This window comes from Acanthaster planci, linkage group LG11 (genome assembly GCF_054643075.1).
Source record: "Acanthaster planci isolate LZ-2023a linkage group LG11, COTS_SCS, whole genome shotgun sequence".
In the NCBI taxonomy this organism is placed as follows: Eukaryota; Metazoa; Echinodermata; class Asteroidea; order Valvatida; family Acanthasteridae; genus Acanthaster; species Acanthaster planci.
This window is the reverse complement of record NC_141787.1, coordinates 14,683,541-14,708,250: the sequence shown is the minus strand read 5'-3', so window position 1 is coordinate 14,708,250 and position 24,710 is coordinate 14,683,541. Positions and strand designations below refer to the sequence as shown.

Sequence of the window (24,710 nt, the reverse complement as noted above, 5' to 3'; positions counted from 1 at the left end):
TATAGAAAAATTATTCGATTTGTTAGGGGGCCGGGATGTGACGATTTTTTACAGGACAGTTCCGACAAAGCAGCCCCACCAGTCATGACAGTGTCGCTGGTTAACAAGTACGCATTTCTCGCTGAGGGCGGTGGGAAACACGGGTTACCAACCAAATTGCAGACGACGCGGAGTTTGACCCAAGGAAAACGACTTCGATGGCGACGTTCAACTTCAAGAAAAAGCACTTTCGACGTCGGAGGAAATCTTCCTCAGATGATGAAGAGGGAAACAAACCCGAGGACGTGAGGTTTGTTTTTCTGTAAAAGATTTCGGTTCCGTTGGTTGTACTTTCAGAACCTTACAAATGATTTCTTGTAAAAACATGTCGTCAAAAAATACACACAAGGAAGTGTATTGACCAGTTCCGATATTGAGAAAAAGTTTTGGATCTTCGTTTTCGTCATTTTCGGCTTCTATAAATTGTCTTGCAGGACCATATTGGAGGAGACCAGAGAAGCTCAGAAATTCAGACAAAGGCAACATGGTGTCAGGTATTTGGGCATTAAACATGATGTTGAATTAATGTCTCAAAAAGGAATAGGCCTAGGCTACTTCGAGATCTAAGTCACTAACTCTGTGATACTCCATGTGACTTAGAGGAGACAAGGTTTACATGGCGTCGTAATGCTATGGGGTTTGGAAACGACATTTTGTGGTGAAATGGTTCACAGCCGTAAGAAAGAAAGTATTAGGCCTAAATCAAATGTTCCCCTGTCAGCAAACCTGCTTAAGCTATACCTCCTAAAAGGGATAACAAAAGTTTCAGAGCATGAGACAGAGTATTTTTGAAAAAAAATGAAATTTTTGTTTACCAATTTCTCGCTTCCAACCGTTGACTGGCGCTCCGTTCATGCCATTCGTGTTTATCAGACTGCACACGTGCTGAGCCCACCAGTGACTGCGTTTGATCTGCATCTTGGCTCGACCATTTTCGGTGGCGGGGAATAACATCACACATGGCGCAGCACGTCGCGCGTCTCGCCTGATGTGTATTTCTAGGTCACAGCAGCAGCTTGGATGGTCCCAAGATGAAAGCAACACAAGATGTCATCTCCCGCCACCGAAAATGGTCGAGCCAAGATGCAGAGCAAGCGCGGTCATTGGTTGGCTCAATGCATGCGCAGTCTGATAAACACGAATGGAGTGACAGTCAATGGGTGGAAGTGAGAAATTGGTGAGCAAAAATCTCATTTTTTTCCAAAAATACTCTGTCTCATGCTCTGAAACTTTTGTTATCCCATTTTTAGAAGGTATACATTAAGCAGGTTTGCTGACAGGGGAAAATTTGATTTAATAGCTTTCTTAATTACGGCTGTGAACCATTTCAACACAAAAAGTCGATTCCAAAACCCCATAGCGTTACAACGCCATGTAAACCTTGTCTCCTCTAGGTCACATGGAGTATCACGGAGTTAGAGACTTAGAGTTCTGGAAGTAGGCCTAGGCTAAATAAAAAATAGGCCTAACGTTAGATTGAAACAGTGGATGTAGATCTCTCTCATAGGACAACTGCGTAAGAAAATTACAACTGGGTAGTCAGCATCATTAGGTGCGTAATGTGCAAAGTGTTCTTTACATGCACATGTGTTGAGCTAGCTAAATGCCCTGGAAATACGGCACTGCCAATGCAATGGCAGAGAGATTTGACGTTCAAAATGACAAGAATGCATGTGGCAATCTGTAGGAAGTAATGTCATATGAGAGAGATTATTGGACCGTGAACTGGTCCTGCCGACAATAGCTGATATAGTGATATGGCTTTGCTGTTTTACCAGCTTGGCAACCGAACAAGCACAATAAGTGATATAGGATTAGGAGACTAAGCTTAGACATTTTACTGTGATAACTTTTCACCTGGTTCCTTGCCTATAGAGTACCGATGTGTGACATCATTTTGAGCCAGGAAGTACATGTGTACAGTGCAAACGAATCAGGTGTGCCCTAGCCCAGGTTGGACGTCGTCTACATTGCATTGTAAATGAAGACAATGTCCAACCTGGGCTAAGGTGGGCCCATGTGTTGGTTCGTGCACTGGTTCTGGCACTGATGCCTAAGTTGAAGGTTTCAAGTCCCCAACAAACACTCACTGTGCATGACCAATCCCGTGCTGGTTAGAAAAACAGTCCTGTATCCACTGCCTTAAATTTATATATATATGTATTTTTCTCAATTCTCTTGCATATTCATCATGAATGTATTACTATTCAATGCCACGTGGCAGCTATATGCATCTGAGTATCTGAGCCTCTCCGGTTCTTATCAGAACCACACAGACTCAAAAAGAGATATTGTATGGTGTTTACCGCAAGCTTTCCATCTTAGTCGTCTGTCACCATGAATAGCTTGAAATCCTATATGCATGAAATTAGCTCTAATCAAATGTTCAGAGCATCGTATCACAACAGAAGTAGAACTAAAGAAGCTTTATTAAATTTTTAAATACCAATTTTGTAAAGAACATCCTAACCATTTTAAAAATTAAGTTACACCGAAAGGCCAAATTATGTTAATATTTGCTTTCAGTGCGGCGAGTCTTGCAGTTGGGAAAAAATTCAGCAAGGAAGAAGAAATTGATGTAAGTAAATATCGGACGTTAATCAATCATGGCAAACTGGCAAATATGCTTGTAAGTTAGTCTTTTTTAAATGTTTTAGGAATCTTAAGCTTTAAATTTGATGACATAACGATTATAGATTAACAAGTTTACACAGTGCATTTTATTTATGAATCGTTCCCTCTTACATCTGCTATATTCATAGAATGATCCCTTCAAGCTCCGTACCGGTGGAATGATTAATCTCAAAGAGATTAAAGACAGAAATCGGGACAGGTAAGCCGTAGCAGAGACCGTTTAAAGGATAGATGGAGAGACTGACCAACAGTGGCCGTCCAGACTGTCTGTCTTGGTTCATTACACATGCACCTTCTGCATGTGTATACCATCACTACCATTACAGAGGGTTGTGGTGTCACCATGCAAGGCTAACTCTGAGTACGCGTGGTTCTGAATTGAACTGGAGATACCTGAAGGAACCATAAAATTGAACTGGAGAGAACCACACATACTCAGAAAGAGATATCCTTGCATGGTTCTACCGCAAACCTCTACAATTTGCTTGCTAACTTCACTGTCATGAAAAGCTTCAAAGCTTGCATGTACTTCAACCCCCCTCCAAGAAAAAAGAAACCCATGCAATCATAACCCCCCCCCCCAAAAAAAAGGGAAAAAAACTAAAACACCAACAACAAAAACAAGGATGGCAGAGTAAGTAGTACAGAAACAAGTAAATTTATTTCCCGCGTACAGAAACAATGTCGGCAGCATTCATAACAGATCAGTTTATTTCCTTGGTTATTGCGTCCTTTGCCATTGTCACAGTGTCTTTGAATATTTGCCTGAAATTGTGGAAAATTTCAACATAATTGTGGATTGCTTTGACTCTGACATCCGGATCGGTCTTCACACTGCATCTCGCAGATCAGATGAAGATTCCCGAGATGTTCTAAACATGGAGACCACCTTTGCAGCAGAGACCAACAGGAGAGATGAAGATGCCGAAATGTGAGTTACGCCAACTTCCAGTCTGATTTGATTTAATCAAGCTGTTGACAGACACAGGAATGCATGAAATGCAAGTGTAGGCCTCTCTTTCAGTGTTTCGCTGTCATGTTTTTTGCCTACCAGTGGCAAGTAAGCCATAGGGCTGCGCCGAATATCGGAATATTTGATTGATAATCGAATATTATTTTTCGAATTTGAATGTTCAAATACAGAATTTGTGAAAAGGAAGGGAGAATTTTCTTTTGTTTTAAATGAGAAAAATTGCACTATGGAGGTTTGCTTCAAGCAGATTCAAATGAAAAGCCACAGAAATGTTACAACGATTCAAAAAGTCAATTATTCATTAAAAAATTTAAAAGGAATAGAAATTTTCAACAGGACAAGAAGTATTGTTCGTCTCTTAAATCTTGCTAAATTGTGGCTGGAGATACTCCTAGATGTGAGAAGCTATTGTATTGATTATAATGTACAATTGTGTGTGTTAGTGCAACTTATTTTGTACATGGTTTGTTCCTCAACAATCTGCTGGTTGGTACGATCAAATGTTCAGATATTCAATCGAATTGAAGGTCGATTATTTGGATAGTGACTTATTCAAATTGACTCAGCCCTAGTAAGCCAGTCAATACAAAAAACGGAAGAATAATTCCCAAAGTCATGAAAGTGTTAAAAGGATGCACACCCCTATTGAAATGCCAAATTATAAACACTACTAATTATTAAAATGGAAATATGACTCCCTATTACAGCAGTGGGACCAATGTACATTTTGAGGCCAAATCTGAGACCAGTTAACGGAGATATTTCTGCAAACTTTTGCCACTCATACGAATTATAGGTGTACATGAAAGTCGTCAATACAGAAATATAGAATCAAGTGTTCTGGCAAAGGCTTTTTTCGTCCCCCAGTGGGAAACCGTATCAATTCCGGCAGCTGCGGAGTCAAGTAATTGCATTTTACAAAGCAAGCTCTTAATTCCGGGGTACAGGATGAAGTACATTGAAAATGAGCTGGCCAAGAAGAAAGGCAGAGGCAGCGGCGAGACGGAGGGGAAAAAGAAGGAGGAAAAGTAAGGGGTTGATTTTCTTCTCACTCAATATTTTTAGCTTTACATCTGCGGTTCAATTTGTACAACAGAAATCTCACCAGAGTCTTGTTGTAAATCTGAAGTGTTCTGGGCTGCAGTTTTTCTCGCATCAAAAAGTATTTTTCTTTCTCCTTTTTATACATATCTGGTGTTTGATAATATCGCCAAGGTTATCTGTGTCCTATTTCAACAAGTTGAGGGCTTTAATGCATTTGTTTTTGTACCATACGCTATCAAGTCTTCAGCATTTTCAGTTGCAAAAGGGGTGCGAAAGAGAGAACAGTGTTTTTTGTTCGGGATATAACTTTGATTCTGAAAGGAAGAATTTGTCCTCTTAGACTGAAGACTGCCGAGGATAAGTTGTACGAGCTGCCGGACCACCTGAAAGTTGAATCCAAGAAGAAATCGGAGGAGATGCTCTCCAACCAGATGCTCTCCGGTATCCCGGAGGTGGACTTGGGCATCGAGTGAGTTACAGTCGATTAGAAACCTTTTAAGATGTAATTTATCGATTGTACTTCACAGTCCTGTTAAAAGGCAGCTCTTAATCCGATGGTGTTGGTGTTATGGCACCGCGGGAGGGGGGGAATCTTGAGAAACAGTGACGACGGCAAATTGAAGGAAGTTGTCTGCTGAGAGTGTTGAGAACTTAATTCAACTTCAGTTGTAGAAAATGCTGGAGAGGACCTAAACAGAGCTATTGACATCATGTTTGTTTAAACCCTTTCCTTCGCTGTGTGATTGTCATGGTTTTTGCCAACCATTGATCGGCAAAATAATGAACAAAGTCTTAAAACATCTCACGCATCTTTCAAAAGTCCAATAACAAGTTTTGTTTAGACTTTTCAAAGAAATTAAAAATACATAAAAATGCCTTTCTCTTTAGCTCTAATGGAGACAAATTTGAAGTTCGTGGCCAAAGTTGTTGCTAATCAAGGTCGGACTTCTCGCAACTTTGGCTGCTCGTATAAAACAGCGATGGATGGTTTTTAACAAGAGCAAGATCAAAGCGCATCATGATCGAATGAACAGTGCCCTCTGTCATCAAAGGATGTCCAGCTGACTCCAACACCCCCTCCCTTGTCAATTGAATGTTTGAAACTTATATGACCAGCAACACCCGCCACCTCCTTTGAAAATTCCTTGTCACTCTGCCATCAGACTCTGCCCCACGAATGGGGATGTTGACGTTTCTGCGTACTCCCTGTTGAATTTTGTAGTGCCAAGATAGCCAACATCGAAGCCACGGAAGACGCCAAGCAGAAACACATAGCGGAGCGGCGGAACAAGAAGAAAGACGTGACCTCCTTCGCTCCCACCAACATGGCCGTCAACTACGTCCAGCATGCCAGATGTAAGAAATAACCTCCGAAGTTGGGTTGAAAGTGTCGGCCATTTTGAGTAATGGCAGACTGGTTCCATTTTGGTGTCACTGAAGTTTGACTTTGGTCGTTGCGTGGTTGCAGAAGCTGTTTGACAGCTAAATTTGAAGGCTGCCCTTTATCCTGAGTATGAGTCAGGCTAACGCAACATACACTTAGAATCTTCAGCTCTAGAACAGCCTGGAGTCATTTTGCCATCCTCACTCATTCCCAAAAAGACATTGACGATGGTCTTCCTCCAACTTTAATGCAAGAGTTTGCCCTGCATCATGCCCCCAGCAGTATCGTCTTTAGTCGGGAGAAGCCAAAAATGATGTAAATTTCATATCGGATTCAGTTTACCCAATGTAAAGTTAACGTGTAGTTAGTGTCAGTCCATCACAGGTAGCTTTTCAAGATCTGCAATGATATTTGTTTTTTAAAAAATACTGTCAAAGGATCAGAAATTAGTATTGGCACAGTGGACATTGCTGAAGTGGATATACCCCTCTCTTTCCAGACATGCACGAGGAGTTGAATCCACCCAAGCAGAGGATATCCAAGGTCGAGGAGCCCAAACCAAGGCCAGTCGTCGTCGGGGATGCAGACGGACCTGCGAAACGTAAGCTGCCAAATCTGTATTGAAAATTGGATACTTGTTTTGATCTGCTGTTCACAGTCATTAGCCGATGCAGCACGGAGGACAGGTGTTTCAGTCAAGTCGATCGCAAATTGATTTCAAGTTGTCCACTGTCAAATTAGTTCACTTTTCTGTCATCCATCTAGTTAGTAAGAGAATTTGAACAGTCAATTCTTAACAATTTGATTTTCTTGTATTCCTCCAAGCAGTAGCCCAGTCACCGCCAAGACGACCAAAACGCAGCAACCAGGAGAAGGCCACAGACGATTATCACTACGAACGCTTCAAGAAACAACTCCGGCGATACTGAAGGTGAACGTTGTGTCGGTCATTTTGATCATTTGATCTGTCTGTCTGTTGTCATGTGATTCCGACCGGATCATGCCGTCACGGTCACGTCTGTGCATTTGGCAGTGGCAAGGCTGCACTTACATGTATAGCGCCCTCTGTCAACATGTTTCAACTCGGATAGCCTGTTAGTTCAGTGAATCGATCACTACCTGCCTCGCGCTGGCACAACCACAGAGCGTCTGACCAAGGAAGTAAAGCAATTTTGAAATTTGTCGTCATTTTAAAAGTTCGTTTGAGTCATTCTAGCACTCCAGTTTAGCAACTGTGTTCAACATTTAACCAGTGAAACTTTGGTGAATTCCACATCTCTGTGGCAAATACTTGGCCAAGGAGCTGCTTTTATGCCGTACGCTTGATCTCCTATGGGTCGTTAATGTCCTGGATATAACAAGCTGGATTCTTGCCTGAAGGATATACTGTCATCAAAGGCAACCCCACCGCGCCGAGGACTAGACCCCTGGGCGTGTCTTCACGGAAGCCTCTGTCCAGCATTTCACCTGTCATGTGCAAAGCAGACTGTGAAATGACTTTTGAGATTGGAGACACTTATTTATCTGAGAGGAGTGAGATATTAATGTATGTAAAGGCACGGGCGTAAATCCCGGGGGGTGGGGGGGACAGGGACAGGGTGAGCACAAAATTTAAAGCGAAGTTGGAAATGTTGTCAGATTGTCAGGATATCCCATTGACTAAAATGTTTGCAATATCACCAAAAAGGGAAAGCAGTTTGAAAAAAGCCATAAATATGTCTTCCTAAGGTAAGATTCTGCATGAATTTGATACACGTTAGAGACGTACATCTTTATCATGTACATCGCCTCTAAATGGTGTATGTGGTGCCCCCCCCCACTTTTCAAATTTCCATGGCTGGGCAAAACGTCCCCTTCACCTTCCCCAAACCCCCCCCCCTTGCCACTGTCATGCCAGTGTGTAAAGGGGTCAGGTCCCAGACCTGCTTACGTAAGATACATGAACGCAGTGTGTATGTAACAGTGTCTCCAATTTTATTTATTTCGGTCCTTTTTTCATGTTATTTTAGGAGGTCTGTTGTTAGGGAATGATGGTGATTAGCTGGGAAAGGCAAAACTGACTATATTATGAGTACTTTATACCTACAGTATTTATGGAAGCTTAGATACACTTGTCATTTCACATGGCACAATTTCAAAAGCCCTCTGTCTGACACCAGCCTCATATTGCAGGTGTTTCTTACCCTGCGTACTCCATTCCAAGCAATTTGTAAATTGTACAGAGTTTGAAACTGCCATTGGCTGTCATGAAATCTACTCCATGCCCCCTCTATTCCGTTCTGCTCTGAAGTTTACATAGTCTAGGCAAAACTAAACGCCAACAAAGCGAACTTTGTTTAACCAGGTAACGACTTTTAACGAGTGCTTGTGAGTTTGTTTCTGCATTCAGTTGGGGACCCTGAACAATAGAGGACAATAAGGTCCCCGATTGACAGAGGGTCCCCGATTGACAACTGTGTACAAAACATATGGGTGGTCTTCTAAAAAAGTTCTAAAAAAAGAGTACAAACAAAAGAGGAACAATAGGGGGTCCCCAGTTGCAGGCAAATATACACTTGTGTGCGTGTGTCTAGCTCGGAGGGCCTGTTCTTGTTATCTTCAGGTATAAATGTTTCTCGGTCTTCACCCACTTTTGAATAAATTACCTGCAGTGGCAAGTCAGGCAGAGAGCCGCCCAACAGCCTTGACTTTTGAGTTTCATGCCAATTAGAGATCTCTCCCTGAAGGGTGCCGAGTGCTGAATGCGTTTATCGTAAAGACGCCTTTTCAGGCTGAAGCCAATTGTGGCCACAGCGGAACGAGACTCGGCATCAGAACCCATGCCAAACGGTGCAGAAGATTGCAGTGAGACGTCAATTAGCGTGGCTACAAAAGACTCATGAATGCCTTGCCCTTTTCGACACCAGTCCAGCTACGTGCCATCCTACGTTTGCAATAATTGGAGCGTCGACCCAATCGTCAACATCAAAGCCTTACTGCCGGCAGGAGAAGTGAACCAAGAACATTAGTTCCACGGCACTAGCCAACTTTTTGGTTGATTAAATTTTAAGTGTTATAATTTTGGAAACTATGTCAGTAATTGGTGAGACCTTTGTCCAAAGTGTGGTCCCCTCACATTACGCCTTATTTGTTCAAGTTCACTGTGAAGCTACGAAGCCTGTATTTCTTCGTGGAAAGTAGTTCAAAGGGAAATAAAATTGTAGGACGACTAATGGCCGCTTTAATAAATCATGCTGACTTCATCTTCTCATAAAATTCTCCTTGCACAAAATATCTCAATGATTCATTTTATGTTAATTTTTCGTCGTATTATTATTTTTTTTTACTTCACGTGGTCTCGGCTGAGCGATTTACTGAGCTCATAAATATTGTTCCCGTACATTTGGCCTGTAACATCATGGGTTGTTTTTTGTTAACATTTGTTTCAACAGCTACAAGCTGGTGTATTTTTTTTTCCCTTTCAATTTTTTCTCTTCACTGTGTTAAATGCTCCCTGACTTTTGAACCGAGGTTAAATTGACGTGTGACACGTAGTCCAGCCGTACAGATTAGGAAAGTGGTAGGCGTTTTTTAATCAGTCACTCTCATTTAACATTGTAACAAACGGTGACGCGTGTAACGTGGCGCTCTTGCGTGCATCTCGTCCGAGCAGTTTATGGAAAGAGTTGCGACATGAGTGTCTGGTGGATTATGCGCCAGTGCGCATGGACAGCTCGCGCACAATAGCTACTGCCGTATCGTACTGCACACATATAATGAACAGGCCATTCATGTTCCAGAGGTCCCACTTAGCGCTATTCTGTACATGTCCGTCTGCGGCTTTTGCTGAATCCACAGCGAGCTGTTTTCACGTGTAACGCGGTCTTAACAGAACAAAATGAAGCACGGTGATCACGCCCCCTTTCCCACTCGAGGCCCGTGTTCTCTTGCGGCCCCCTCCCCTTGCTGAACTTGGAGCTTGAAGCAGCTAGATAGAACAAAGCTTTGTGTCGTGAAGCCATGGCTGTCCCCTCAAGAGCTTCCTGAACTTGGAGCTTGAAGCAGCTAGATAGAACAAAGCTTTGTGTCGTGAAGCCATGGCTGTCCCCTCAAGAGCTTCCTGAACTTGGAGCTTGAAGCAGCTAGATAGAACAAAGCTTTGTGTTGTGAAGCCGTGGCTGTCACCTCAAGAGCTCTCTGAACTTAGAGCTTGAAGCAGCTAGATAGAACAAAGCGTTGTGTCGTGAAGCCATGGCTGTCCCCTCAAGAGCTTCCTGAACTTGGAGCAGCTAGATAGAACAAAGCTTTGTGTCGTGAAGCCATGGCTGTCCCCTCAAGAGCTCTCTGAACTTAGAGCTTGAAGCAGCTAGATAGAACAAAGCGTTGTGTCGTGAAGCCATGGCTGTCCCCTCAAGAGCTTCCTGAACTTGGAGCTTGAAGCAGCTAGATAGAACAAAGCTTTGTGTCGTGAAGCCATGGCTGTCACCTCAAGAGCTTACAGCCCCAAGATAAGAATGATACCCCCAGTGAAATGGAGCAACGTTATATACTTCAAAGCCTTACACTTACACGCATAGAGGGGCCTTATTTTGCTAGAAACAAAGCTTTGTGTCGTGAAGCCATGGCTGTCCCCTCAAGAGCTCTCTGAACTTAGAGCTTGAAGCAGCTAGATAGAACAAAGCGTTGTGTCGTGAAGCCATGGCTGTCCCCTCAAGAGCTTCCTGAACTTGGAGCTTGAAGCAGCTAGATAGAACAAAGCTTTGTGTCGTGAAGCCATGGCTGTCCCCTCAAGAGCTTACAGCCCTAAGATAAGAATGATGCCCCCAGTGAAACGGAGCAACGTTATATACTTCAAAGCCTTACACTTACACGCATAGAGGGGCCTTATTTTGCTAGAAACTTCAAAATGCTGAAGGGATAGCACTAAAAAAGGCCGACTGAATCGGCTGGCTTCATCATCCAGAGAGAGATGAGCCCCGAGCTAGATCAACTGAGGGCGCATTTTTCCTAGCAACAGGGGCTGGTGGGAATTGCACTTGGCTGGTTCACAAACAACTATGATTTTATGAATGCTACTGTCGCGTCGCTACCAACAGAATGAACACTCCCCACCAGCATGGCTCTTTTCAACCGATGAGGGGGTGCGTCTGCTCAAGGTGGATATTCAGTCCCCCTCCCCCGACGTCAAATTTTTGTCAGGAAATAAAAGCGGTAACATTTTCGACGTGGTATTATCACCCGGGGAGGTGAGGAATTTATACGAGTAAAAAAAACATTAAACCATTTTCCGGAATAAGAATCAGCTTGTCTCCCCCCCAGAAATCTGGATACGCCTTTATTCATTTCTCTGATGAATATACAAAAGCAAGGCGACTTTCAGAGAGCCAATCTTTATTGTATGCGATTGAAGAAATACACAGTTCCTCTAGCTGTCCGCTTTCTTTAAAGTCTGGTTTAAGAGTAGGCCTGCTTTTCTCAGAACTATAACTTTGTGGTTACTGAGTAGCCTCAAATTATTAATTGTAATGTTAAGTCTCGAGCTTGGTCAGCTTTGATGCGTCAGAAAAATGAAAAACTAGGTCTGGTCATGGCCTCCATGGTCGATCTTGTTCACGCAAAGGCCAGCAGCTGGTCGTCTCTGTCACACAGATAGGTGTCCCCCGGCTCGTCGTGTCGGCCGCCTTTGACGGAGTACCAGATATTCCAATCCCTATTCCGCCCGTCGCCATGGTGATGGGCCCAGGTCTCGAGCTCTCCAGTTTTTTTGTTCACCAGGGCAGCCAGATCCGCTCTGCCTCGTGACGATCGGCCACGTCCCCCCGGGGGAAGCAAGTCCCAGAGTCATGACCAGCCGGCGATTCGGTCACGTCTGCTGCTGTCTGGATTTGATGGCAGTCCGTATAAGATTAACCTGATTGGTAGTAGGAGTGAAGACATCATAGAAAAACAAGTCATTTACGAAATGATTACTATTGCTTGCGGTTAAAGGGTCCGTACCAACCCCAACCCCCATTTCACTGCTGTTAGACTTCAACGGACATTCTCCGTAAACGCCCTCGTGCGGACATGAATCAAACTGAAACTGCTGGTCTGGATAGGCGCCTTTATTCTCAAATCGAAGAATGGCAAGGAAGAAAATCCCAGTTGCTGTGAGAAGACTGGCCGGACAAATAACAAGTAATATCAACATACATGTATCTTAAGATTATCTCGTTCTGCTCGCTTAATAGTAAAAAAATATTTGGAGATAAAGATGGTCGGAAAAGATCGAAAATTGGTGATAGCATAAAGTAAATTAGAAAAGTCTCCAGTCATGATCTAAGGATTATTTGAATTTGCTATACAGAATCAAGGGATACGACTTTTTTGTAGAATGGTTTCGGGAGAGGGGAAATCACTGAGGTGGGAACTTTAGTGTTCGGACTATTAGAGAGAGGATAAGGGTTAACTCGGAACATGCCATGTCTTTCAATTTGCACAAATTTTCTTGCACCGGATGTTTTTCAGTGAGGTGAGCAACTTGAGGCAAAAAAGGATTTAACCATGGACTCTGCCGAGATCTTTATCAGTGATTTTTTTCTTTAACCTCTTCAGGGAACAACTGGCTAGCTGAGGAAGTTTAGAGTGGGACGAGGGGAAGGCTAGGAGAGCTCTCGGAAGAAGCTAGCGAGAATTTAATCAAGACGACCACGGTGTGATGTGTTGTACACTGTGCGATGGCGTCATGTGCATCGGGGAGATGCTTTCGGCACTCTGGGTGTCGAGATCGCGCGATGTGATTCCACCGGGCCGAATTTCCACACGGTCGTCGTGGACTTGCAGCCAGCATCGGAATGTGGAGAGGTAAATGCGGCGCGCGGCTATATCCTGCTCATGCGCACCTCGCCAAAAGTTTATCTCAGCATAGGGAAAATAAGCTCGTTTTACCTCGAGAGGGATTGCATGTGAATGTCAGCCTGGGTCCACTTCCGTCTTGTTTTTATCCCTTAAGGTTTGTGAAGTTGATACCGTTTATCCTTCACTTATGGGTCACGCTTAATAATTAAAGTTGAATATCCTATTTGGCGGTGGTGAACATGGTGTAAATAAAGTGTGAGATTTTGCCGCCGTTTTTCTAATCACTCGGAGTGACTCCATTTAATTTATCCGAGGTACCACAGAAATAAAAGACCGGTCCGTTTACAGCATCTAGGTTAATCCCCACCAACTGAATTCAGTCCGGTGTGATAACGAGAAACATGCAGAGACATCGTTCCCGAGCACAGCTGTCCTAATAACGAGCATTTTGGCCAGGGACGTTGTAGGATTGTCCCCGGTGCGGCTGAATGAAAGCGAGACGCCGAATTGATTTTTGGTGGCGTGGATGATTGCAGCGTGTTAGTTTACCCTAACGTTTATCGCTTATTGCCGCTCAGTGTCACGCTGCTTCCGCGCCGGGAGCCAGGGACGACATCGAGGAAAGTGAATGGCTGAATGGATGGGGGAAAGATGTGGTGTGATGTCTGGTTTCTGTTGGCGGGTTGGTGTTTGGTTGGTCGGTTGGTAGGTAGGACGGTCGGTTGGGTGATTCAAGTTGGTCGGTTGGTCAGTCGTTTGTTCGTCGGTAGGTTCCTTGGTCTGTTGGCTGGCTGACTTTGAGGCTGACTGGTTGGTTGGATAGTAGGATTACCTTTAATGAGCAGAATGCATAGCCGATTGGTTGGTTGAAATATTTTGCTCGGGTTAGCCGATCGCTATCCTTGCAGGATTTGTTCATTGTGGCTGAGTGTCACTTGAGGCAGACTGCCACTCCGCGTGCTATCCATTGAGCTCAGCCGGTATGTAACTTTGTTTGGCTTTCAAGTCGGTTCACCAGTTTGCCCGTTAGCTTTCAAATCCAGCCACGATTTCCGAGCAGACGTCTCACTTTTGCCCATCTGGGATTAATGATGGCATCGCGTAAAGGTCGAGAACTGAGTCAAGGGTCCGTCTCACCTTGACATTATAAAAAGAATGTTCGTCTTGAAAAGATAAATAGCTTTCATGATGCTCGTAGGTCTAGTTGGGAGGATGGATTTCCTTTTTCCGAGGCAATTAATCCCACTCGTGGTTATAAGCATTTGATTCATTTATCCGTGAAGACAGGTCCTTCACGATACTGGTTGTCCGTCGGAGAAAATTGTCTGGATGAGCGGGGGAGAGATGGTTATTCAGTAAGACGATTTGTACTTCCTACAAAAGGTATACTACACGAACCTGTCCTTTATTGTCTCGTGTGGTGACGATTCCATTTCATAAGAATGTATCCTTTTGAAAAAAAATGCCTGTTTGCCGTCATTTAGAGGCAAATTCATAAATCCATACCTTCTGAACTTCTTGGGTTTGGCAGTTGCTTGCTAACGCACTGCATAGTTTTATTTCAGTGAATACAGTGCTTCAACCACGGCACAAAAATTGTCTCATATTCGTTTTGAATCAACAGTCGTGGTGTCGCTGATTATGTCGATTCTTCTTTGGTGTAGAGAATACGGGCGATTCACAATAGTGCGCCTCCAAGATTTGCAACCCGTGGACCAATCACAGAGCGCGAAACCTGTCGACCGTTATCAAACGCGCGTTGGGTCGACAGATTTCGCGCACTGTGATTGGTCAACGCGTTGCAAACTCTTGGAGGCGCACTGTTGTGGTGAAACCAGTGTGAGCGATGCCGCGTTATTCATTTGAGCTTTGTATTACTGTGATGTGTCCAACCCTCCATATCACCAGCTTTTTTCCGCCCCCCTGTGGCTGTGCAGGCATTCTCTACCTGTTCTGTCGAGCTGTTGTCAGCGAAGAGTAATCAAGTTAATTTCCGCTGCACACGGGTTCCTGATTGCACACAAAGTCACGTTTTTCCCCTGACGAGAACCACCCGGTGTTGATTAAACCGACTGCTTATAAATGAATGTTAGTTCTTGGACGTATATGGGGAGCATTTATCCCTTTGGCCTGAGCGCGAGCCTCGATTTATATCAGTCCGTCTAAGAGGATCGAACGTTTTGTTTTTATAACCTGGGTAGGTTGGAACTGGGACCTGTCTAATCCGTTAAATTAATTCGTGAAAGTGCATGTGGTTATTTTGTGCCCGAGAATTTTAAGGGCTCTGTTTTGTGTAACTGTTTGGCACACAGATTTTTTTTCTGCGAACAGGAAAGGTATGTTTGGTGAAGACAAGAAACCGACAAAATTGCCGTGTTTGTGATGAGTAATTTTTGTTCGGCAATGCCCCTCTTTCGCTCAGAAAGTCTGTGCCATTTGGCCTCGAGAGGCAACCGGAGAGAACTCTGTACGTAATATTTGTCATTAAAGTAAATGGTTCATGGGCTGAATGTACATGTATAAAGTATTAAGGAATAATTTACATAAGTTTTATTTCATATTAATAACCGTGCAAAAGCTTTGCCAATTATTGAAATACTCTATATTCAATAATTATATTATCGATTAATTGAATCCTTTTTTTTCGAAATTAAGTATGCAGAAGTGAAAATCATTGAAACAAAAAAGGGGAAAATTCAGTTATTTGGTTACAAAATTGACTTATAAAAGCGCAACACAAAGGCAGTTAATATGCCCAATAGCTAGGCCAAAACTACTTTTCCTTCAAGGTTTTCCTTTTCATTTTTTATATTTTTTCTGTGTGAGAATTCGGTACCACTGAAATTTCGAATAAAAGAATGGAAGATCGAATATTCGAACACAGTTATTCCAATTGACAAGGCACAACATTGTGTATAATGCACCATGGTTTTCTTCATCAAATCATATGTTTGTAACTGCCACAGCATTTCATGGACATATACACGGCATATACACATATTTCCGATTTCCCATGAAGAAGATTTTGTGAAAATCTGATATAGCAATCCAGTAACAAAATATCACATAATAATCAAAATGATAAAAAAGTCAACGAGTTGGAATCAGATCAGTGTGGAGACGTCTTTGGTAAATGGAAGACACTTATGATTGCACAGCTTTCAAAATAAAACTTGTTTTGGATGATTTATATCCCCGCATCACTTGTCGCCAGTCTTTTTGCCTACAGCTCCATTTCCGATGGGCGGCGCTTTTGATCCATCGCCGCGCCCCGTACGCGCCTCGTGTCAAAACATGGGCTGCTGTGACGCAAGCCTCGGTCGAAACACACCAGTCGTCCGTTCGAGCGTGATGGCGTCTCCTCTTGAGATTCCCACTGCGAGTGGGACATTTCAGGAGACAGTCCGTCGGAAGAACAACAACACTGTGAGGACGATTACTGTTTACATGTATAGGAGGAGGAATTGGCAAAAAAATCAGAAATTAAATAGTCACAAATCAAATATGCAGACTGACCAACACTGTGTTACCAACAAACCAGCCTGAAATTTACCCGGTTGTCAATTAGCCCAGCCGTCAGTATATTTTCTCTTCTTAACCATTCGCTTTACAAAGACACTAAGCAGTTTTTATTCCACACCATTTTTTGCGTTGTAAAAGAAATTAACGTTGAATGTAAAAAAAAATAACGTCTAATGTCTCTGTCTATTCCCATTGGCACGTGGTTTGATATCGGATTCAAAATTAATTTGGGCGGGCGGTTTGAAAGTCTTTCAAAGAAAATGTCGCTTCCCGCCTTTTCTTTTTAGTTTGCTCTTTTTCGATCCAGAAAAATCTATACTCCCGTCATAAAATCCTCAAACCTTGCCAAGGACATTGAAGTTGGTTTTGCTCGTCTGTCACTCATTTCAATGTCATTGCCAACAATTGCACCACCTGCACCTGATGACGTCATTTTTTTCACTAATTGTTCTCATCAAAGTTCGCTAGTAACTAATTGGAGCCCGTTATGTGGCTCTATGTTAATGTATGTTTTATTCCTCAAGTTCTCAAATCGCAGTCTTTAAAATGGCATTGCTAATTCATGGAAAGAACTCGAGAGAACGTCTCGAGTGATGTAGCACTGTTGATGGGATTCGAGAAATCAGCCTGTCTGATCACGATTCCTAACTTCCCTTGTACACCGCTCACCTGTCTCGCACCCTAATTGAATCGATGTTATTTGCCCCGCCATGCGAACTGCACGCCGTCCCTACCCGGGCTGTGGTTCGCTCAACTCGCGTGCTGACTTACCGCAGCGACACGCGTGCGCGTTCAGCACTTTGGGGTCACATGCGATTGCCAGTCAACCTTGTTCCCGTGGATACGATCTTGTTTCGCCATGTTGGTTTCCACGTTGCAGTGGGCGATCTTAGGGAAGGAACGCGCACGCAGCCCATGGAGTTGAGGTTGAATGCCAGTAGTTTTGTGCTTGAACAAACTTCGCATGAGTGGCAAATTGGCCTGTGTAATCTCTGCGTGACGCACCGTCCTCTCTCATAGAAGTTGAGGGAGCGGGTCCGACCATGGTATCTCCCCGTAATATCTTGATTTATTCACTCGCTCAATTTAGTATCCCCATCAAGCTTCATGTTCGATAAATTGCATCTCTATGCTTGACGTATTAGCTGGTATATGAGTTGCACTTAACGTTCAAAACATCAATCTATTGTATAATTGAATTTTATATTCGAAATGCATTTTTATTAATTTGCCAGACATATGTCGTAGAGTATATTTTTCTGCATTTACAATAATGAAAACTCAGTGAAGAACATTTGGGAGATTCGTCATCAAAATACCCATTTCTATCTTAAACTTCTATCAATGCTTAAAGATGCTCAAAGGTGATCCCATCATTGATGTCACAACTATCCTTCATCTCCTGTGGTATGTTTTCTTTTTATCCGAGGTTATCATTGTTGTCGCATTCTGTAACTCGTCCAAGATTCGACTGATGTTTGTCCAATACGGGCAGAGAAAAGCTCTGATATCAATGTCAACACCGATATTGATAATCATTCATGATCTCCGTGCTGTATGACGGCCAGCCACCCAGCTCCTCTTGGTGGCCAAGTAGTTTTCCGTTATGTGGGGCGAATTGTGACCAAAGCGCTAGTCGATGCGGGTGTAGGGCCCACGGCACCTGGCTGCTAGAACATAACACGGGGTGACGATTTCCCCCGGTATCAAAAATCGCATAGGTAATGGAATTGCTCGGACTTCACTAAGTAAGGAGGGGAGCGCCAGCGCTACAAAACTTATGAAATGAAATTGGTGTTAACTTTACACCTTGGGTGTTATTGCATAAATACAACCAGTTTGGTGTAGTCCTCTGGTAAACCCGGAGTTGGTGATGTTTTGACCGCATTAAACCTCATTGAATGTGGTGTGTTAAGTCAATATCTCCAAACGATGCACAGATTACCATTGAAACCTTTCAGGAAGAAAATATGGCCATCATTAGTGGCTGTCTCGTTTGTGATAGTGTTCATTAATCGCCGGCTCAATCCCTTCTCCGGTTCACTTTTTCATCATCTTTCTCGGGCCCTTTTACATGGCTGTTATCAAAATGTTTTAAATGCCCCCCCTTCAAATTGCGCTGGAGGCGTTCGGTTTCAGACAGTCAAATATAAACGGCCGTCGAGGAGCGTCTAAATATTTGCCCGTTGCGGGCTTGGAGATTTAATTGGCGCGTCGGATATCACGGCAATGGAAATGCTTTTTGCAGATTTCGCTTTCATATCGGCCTGCAAATTTGGGCTCCGATCACAATTTGTGAGGGGAGAATCCGCCGCTGCCCTCACGTAGATGCCGGCACTCTCGGCCCGTGGCGCCCCGGTAAACTCCCGGAGAACTTGGCTTGGGATTCGGTACTCGCCAAGTTGATTCGAGTTAAGAAAACATGTAAACACAAGGCAGATCGGCGTGTAGAGGACAGGTATGACTGGACGGGCGCAAATTGGTCGGGGAAAAACAGCAATTTAAACCCTCCTCAAAAATGGTCTGCGCAAATTGATTCTGAAATCGACTCTCTTCCTTGCAGTCGACAGTCTGTCATGTAGTTACTCCAACCCTGTTTATTTTACCAATTTTATACACAGTCACTTCAGATTATAGTTGAGTAGCATCGTTGTAACTAAATTGTAGTCTTGTCATTGTAATGAAACATGCTTTACTCATTCTTCACTGAGCTTCCCCCCCCCGTTCATGGCTGAGCTTCTACTCAACATATCCAGACGACAAACAATACGAAGATATGTAAAACAGCCGACCATGTTTGTGGAATGCTGTGACACTTGTTTCACCGCCATGACCACAGTTAAACAGACTCAAGTTCTTGATGAATTGGTTTAAATGTACGGCAAGGATTCTGATAATGATATATGGCACCTTTTGGAAACTTGTAATGGAGACCCGGTCAATTATTATTTCCATATACCTTCAACAACAAGCCTTCGCATTTCTTACGCGTTTTTATCACCGCCGAGCCCCTGTGATGAAACACCACAGACGCAGATGTCAAAATTGGAGGGAGCTGCACCGCCCCCTTGGCTCACAGTCCCAGTGACGCCCCTCTCCCTCTGACGTCAGCAGTTTGTATTGGACTCAGGTGCAGCCGGGTCGCTTCTCCTCAAGGACAGCCATTTAAAGAGCAGCTAATTCTATAAACCATCTAAATAAAAACATCCAGCATCTGGCGCTGCAAAAATATGCCGAATGTATACCGTATCATGTTGCTGTTTACTGCTTAAGGTCAGCATTTCGTACAGCAATATCTTTATGCTATGTATATGGTCCACTTTCCTGAAAGTACCGATTGTCAAGAGTGGATGCAAAAGGACGAAGCTTCAGACAAAAGGTATAGGATTGAATTGAAGGCCAGCTCGTACTTGGCGCGAAGACACAAACGCGAAATTGTGGCCTTCTGATCGAGTCATAGTGCTGCGAATTTTCACAAGTTGAACGCATTTCAAACCAGGCGAATTAAGTTCGCAATAAATGCGTTGAGGTGTCAGATTGGCTTCGATGTCATGTAGGCCTAAAGTATATGAACCGGTCTCAACCTTCCTTTTAGCCCCCTACGCATTAATGCAATCCAGCCAATGCTGCACGGGTTTCCTTGCAGCTTTCTTGTACCGGTACTCAGCAAGGTCTTCTACTGAACGTTTGCTCCACTGGGAGACTTTGAGACACTTGGTGGCGGTAGACAAAGGGGCCTTTTGTCAGTTCTGGGCATGCGCGCGCTGTTCAGGACATCCGTGGTAGTTCTGAGCACGCGCAGAACTGTGGACCGGTTTGCCTGCCGCCACCAAGAGTCTCAAAGTCTTCCATTTAGGACATTCAAGTGGATACTGCATTATTCATGTTTACTACAACCACGTGATTGTCATCAAGATTTCCTCATTGAGACAGAGATAACTTAACCTTGTGGGGTCCCCATACTGAATCGGAAAAAGTGTCACTTTAAAAGGTTGCCTTTTTTTTTTACCTTCCAGCTCGATCTGAGTAATACCGCGCAGCTTTCAAGTTGACACCACCAAGTGTTCGGTTGTGAATAGATGTAGTAAAAAGCGAAACAGCCTTCGGACTGAAGGTAAGTACCATTCATTGAGTACAGAAGCGCGTATGTGACCATGGAACCTTTGCCTCCTTACTGAGATTATTAATTTATATCGTAGAAACTCTGCTTTTCGGTGATAATGAGCCTTGAATTTCGTTTTATATGATGGAATTCCCTGTTTCCGAAAAAAGGTGGCGGAAAATTATTTCCAGGATAGTTAGTTATAAGTTGGCATTAAATTTATTATGCATTTCGGACAACATTCTCGTTGAATGCTGTCTTGGTCTTTCTCTAACAAATTTTCTCCACAGACTTCCGTATAACAAAGGCCTTGTTTACGATCAAAATCAATGAATGTTTACGGTGAGCCACTCCGGTATCGTCTTGGTGGCCATAGTAAGGATGTTGTGCGTGTAATTACGATGATTCAGCTGGTCGTTTGGATCGAAGCGACCGAGGCCAAACGCACCACAGCAGTGTAGCCCACATTGCGGTTCAGTGGACCGGAGGGCCAAATGTGCTGAGAATATATGGCGATGGAGCACCGTTCGTGCCATCTTAGACACTGCCCGCCATGGGTCCCATCCCAAAATTAAGCCCGAGACCGGACTGGTTCTGAAAACAAAATGAAAGTTGAATGAAACATGCAGGTCACCTTGCGTGTGGCATAATGGGCGCTGCATCCGACCGCGACATGCACAACACGCGGGCGAACGTGGCTAAGAATGTCTCGGAGCAAATTAAACTTTGCTTCGTCATTTTCTGCACCCAGCATCTCGGAGGATTGATAAGTCTCGTAAAATCTTGTGATATCAGCAATGAACCGAAGATCAGTTTGGGCATGGCTTATTCAGTGCACCGAACTTGGAGAATGAGACTTTACAGTGAATATTCCAGTCATACATCAATAATGAGACACAGTTCCAATATAAATAGACTTCTCTCTGTAGGCAAAAGAGTTAACATTTCACTCTCAAAAAAGTAAGTCTTCAATATAAAAACCATTTGAAAAACATTGAAAACCACGCCAAACGAGTGAAATTTCCCCTCTGCCAAGGAGCCAAAAGAGTTGTCCTTCATCGTGGTTTCTCTTTTAAAGTGATTTTTCACTCTTTTGGAGTGGTTTTCACCCTTTGTAGAGTGGTTTTTCACTCTTTTGTGGTAAATTTATGAAGAGACTCAATCTTTTTGGAGGGGGATTTTCACTATTTTCCCATGTCTTAGATGCCCATGTGTAGAGCGTTTGGGTGTCAACATTAATTAGTGCTCTGCAGAAATATTCCGTTAAATTGCTGCTTCTGGACAGCACATTCTGAAAGAAGTCTGCATCTTCAAACAAAAGCACTTACTGCGCTCCGCACTCAGTTTGGTCTTTTATAAAGTTTGATTGAATAATATTTGCTCCAACTTAAAAGAATCAATCTTTTAGTCCGTTTTTGATGCTGATTTTTGGGATGCCGTACCCAAAGCTCAGAAATGTCAACCGTCAGCATTTTTGTGCACGCGTGGCTTTGTTGCAGACCGGAAAAAAGGAGTGCCAAACTTGCATGCATATCGTTACCACGAGCGTTAGACCTCATTGCCTTGTAGCACGCGACTCTATAGAGAAAACTTTGAGTTAGCCCCCACGCCCACCGATGCAGCAAACATCTAACTGTGGCTTGAGTGATTTTTCATCGACTCATGGTGATGGTGCATTGGATGATGGGCTTTCGTCAACGACGTTAACGCCATCGCAACCACGACGTTGATGACCGTGGTCGATGCTGATGACATGCGTGCATGTTGGGACCAATCCCAATGTTACGGCCTTCACTTTCGGCCCTCCCACGACGCATGCACTGTGCTATCGGCGCAGAATCACTGTTCGCGCGCACCTCTGACTTGCTCGTTCATTCATTGGATCCCGAACCATCGCCGCTCCGAACGCACGACTGACACGCTACAGCCAGTACAACCAATGACGAGGGAGTCTCGGGAGTGAATCACCCGATTCCAGATAAGGCACGTTCTCGGTTTTTGAAGTATTCATACAGTACCCCCAATATAGCGCAGGCATAGCGTGGCTTTTGACAGGTCGGTGATAAGGTGCCAAGCCTGAAATTAAACACCGCTTTGGAAGAAGGATCTATTGACACGTGGGTCTCGCACAGCAGAGATATACCATTCTGTTGCTGGAGCAAGGTACGTGATCACTGAAACAGACTCTATGTCCAGTGGGCATCTGAACAGAGTTCCGCGGACCTGGAAACACAGCTATTCCCGCTTCACAGATAGGATGATGTAAAAGGAGATCACAGGACTCCCATTCCGACTCGTAAGTATCGACGGATTCTAAAAGACTGCTTTGTTTGGGGTCTGGGATCCAAGTACAGTACACCAATTCTTAGAGTCCAGCAAAGCCTTTACCAATTCCTTCTAATTAAATACAGATGTTGTTTATAATGCAGTTTTTAATACCTCTTTCGGGAGCCAGACATTTGAAGAACGGCGACGGGATTTTTCTCCACTCCAAGGCATATGCAAAATGTAGCTCAGATCTGATGTCAATTTCATGGTATTTGCTACTAATGCTGGTAGGTTTAAAGGTAACAGTGGTACGTCGGACGTAAAATGTGTACGTGTGTGTACAATGCTTTTAACCATCAGTCGTCGGTGACTGAAGACTGTTCGCGCGCCTGTTTGGTTGGGCATGTTCTAATTGCTTGTAAACAGGTATCGATTCCCGTTTTCCTCCTCGACTCTTACGTGTTTTTTCTTCACCGACGTGCACAGTGTAGCAGCAAACAACGAGGCAATTAGCCTGACACATTACGAGCATCAGGTTTCGTGTTCAAAAATGCTCCCCCCCTCCGAAATGCAACATTAACGAGTTTTCATTTCCTTCGTCTCTTCTTTTGCAGAAAACTGATGTTCAATCGCGAGCTACCCTGTCTGTATTATTTTGGGCTCCCCTCCCTGCGTATCTGCCGCAGCTTCAAACCCAATATCGCCAGCCCGTCAGGCGTAACTCTATCTCAAGCCAAACTGCTGAACGGTTGAAATCACATCCACGGACCCAATTTCCCCCTGTCTATCTGTTCTCTCTCTCTCTCTGTCTCGGATGAAAACCTTAGAAGAAGCAATCACGTCGAAAGAAACGTGCAAACAAGAATGCGCAATTCTGTCTGAAGTGCGCCCCGCGAGAAGGCGACTCCTCTATTTTGTTTACTGGGACAGCCGTTTGATTGCGAATGCAGACTCCGCTCCCAGATCTCCTGCTCCTATCGACTGAGCGTGACCACGCTGCCGTGATTTATGTTCTCGAAATTTGGCCCTAAATATAAACTTTCTGGATTTTGCGGAGACCACAAACACGCCTACAGAACTACCGAGGACCCTTAGATCCTACAAACAACACACACAGAAATTGCTCCGCCTGAAATCACCTTAGGTTGGAGGATTTGACTTGAGACCTCGATCCGGAATTGGCACATGAATTATTTACCTTAGAGTCTGATCGCCTGGAAAAAAAAACAGAAGCAGTGTGCGCGCGCGCCATGCATTCCCACGGTTTTCAGACCTTCGTCCAAGTGGCAGTCTGCGCCCTGCTGTTTCAGCACCTGGGACTCTCCCCTCCGGCCGCCTGGGCATTGCGGACGGCCTCAGAATGGCCCAGCCGCAACAAGACCCCGATCTACATCGCCGGCTTCTTCCCGTTCAGCGACTACTTCAACGACATGCTCGTCAACTCCACGGAGATCGCCATCGACCACGTGAATGAGTTCCAGGACCTGCTGGCGGATTACGAGCTACGAATGATCTGGAATTGGACACAGGTAAGACCACAAGACCAACGTTAGTACCGTCACTCTTTTCATGTGGTTGCTGTTTTGTAAACGAGTTTGCTTCTCTGCAGATATTTACTGAGTTGTAGACGAGATGCAAAGTGCAGTGTGCACTTCCAAGATCAAAGATAATTTGCCTATCTCATATCAGAGTGGATCAAATAAGTGAAAATGGCCTCTCTTTTTGCGTGAACAGAAAAAAAAAGTAGATCCCAGTAATTCATGCTTTACAGAAGGCTACATGTCTCTTGAAAGTTGAAATTCAGTGCGCGTGTCTTTGTGCTCGGTGAAATAGGCCTACTGGCTTTGTTTTTGTAAAGTGTCAGATCTCATAAACGAGAATGCTCATAGTTCTGGGGCGCTGCGCACAAAAGCGGAGAGAATACGGAT

General features: G+C 43.9%; 3 protein-coding genes across 6 annotated transcripts in view; all 3 read left to right on the top strand.

Moving 5' to 3' along the window:
• c9orf78 (chromosome 9 open reading frame 78) overlaps window positions 1-16,080 on the top strand; it is a 71,612-nt gene extending 55,532 nt beyond the window's left edge. The window contains exon 11 of the mRNA XM_087143206.1: window positions 12,648-16,080. The gene's annotated coding sequence lies outside the window, so the exon portion shown is untranslated. The remainder of the gene's footprint in view (window positions 1-12,647) is intronic.
• LOC147797494 (splicing factor C9orf78-like) lies at window positions 127-16,080 on the top strand. 2 transcript variants are annotated; one of them, XM_022229493.2, is made up of 11 exons: window positions 127-289; window positions 474-533; window positions 2,566-2,617; window positions 2,802-2,872; window positions 3,521-3,604; window positions 4,594-4,674; window positions 5,031-5,159; window positions 5,913-6,046; window positions 6,574-6,675; window positions 6,903-7,005; window positions 12,648-16,080. In XM_022229493.2, the coding sequence occupies exons 1-10, from the start codon at window positions 198-200 to the stop codon at window positions 7,001-7,003; spliced, it is 906 nt and encodes a 301-aa protein (XP_022085185.1). In that variant the 5' UTR covers window positions 127-197; the 3' UTR covers window positions 7,004-7,005; window positions 12,648-16,080. The 2 variants fall into 2 exon arrangements, with proteins under 2 accessions (XP_022085185.1, XP_086999333.1); XM_087143207.1 differs by lacking the exon at window positions 12,648-16,080 and having other exon boundaries at window positions 6,903-9,345.
• LOC110976318 (gamma-aminobutyric acid type B receptor subunit 2-like) overlaps window positions 12,763-24,710 on the top strand; it is a 50,782-nt gene continuing 38,834 nt past the window's right edge. Inside the window, exons 1-3 of one of the 3 annotated variants that reach the window (XM_022229491.2) lie at window positions 12,763-12,896; window positions 20,429-20,526; window positions 23,397-24,311. In XM_022229491.2, the coding sequence (XP_022085183.1) occupies window positions 24,033-24,311 (279 nt within the window). In that variant the 5' untranslated portion in view covers window positions 12,763-12,896; window positions 20,429-20,526; window positions 23,397-24,032. Of the gene's footprint in view, window positions 12,897-20,428; window positions 20,527-21,732; window positions 22,811-23,396; window positions 24,312-24,710 lie in introns of those variants that run through there. The other 2 variants (XM_087143204.1, XM_022229490.2) reach the window with 2 other exon arrangements.

What these genes read in the sequence shown, in the direction of transcription:
- LOC147797494 (XM_022229493.2), top strand. Translation starts at nt 198, where the DNA reads ATGGCGACGTTCAACTTCAAGAAAAAGCACTTTCGACGTCGGAGGAAA. An exon ending in CAAAGGCAACATGGTGTCAG is followed by an intron (nt 534 to 2,565) that starts GTATTTGGGCAT and finishes ATTTGCTTTCAG; the next exon opens with TGCGGCGAGTCTTGCAGTTG. An exon ending in GCAAGGAAGAAGAAATTGAT is followed by an intron (nt 2,618 to 2,801) that starts GTAAGTAAATAT and finishes CTATATTCATAG; the next exon opens with AATGATCCCTTCAAGCTCCG.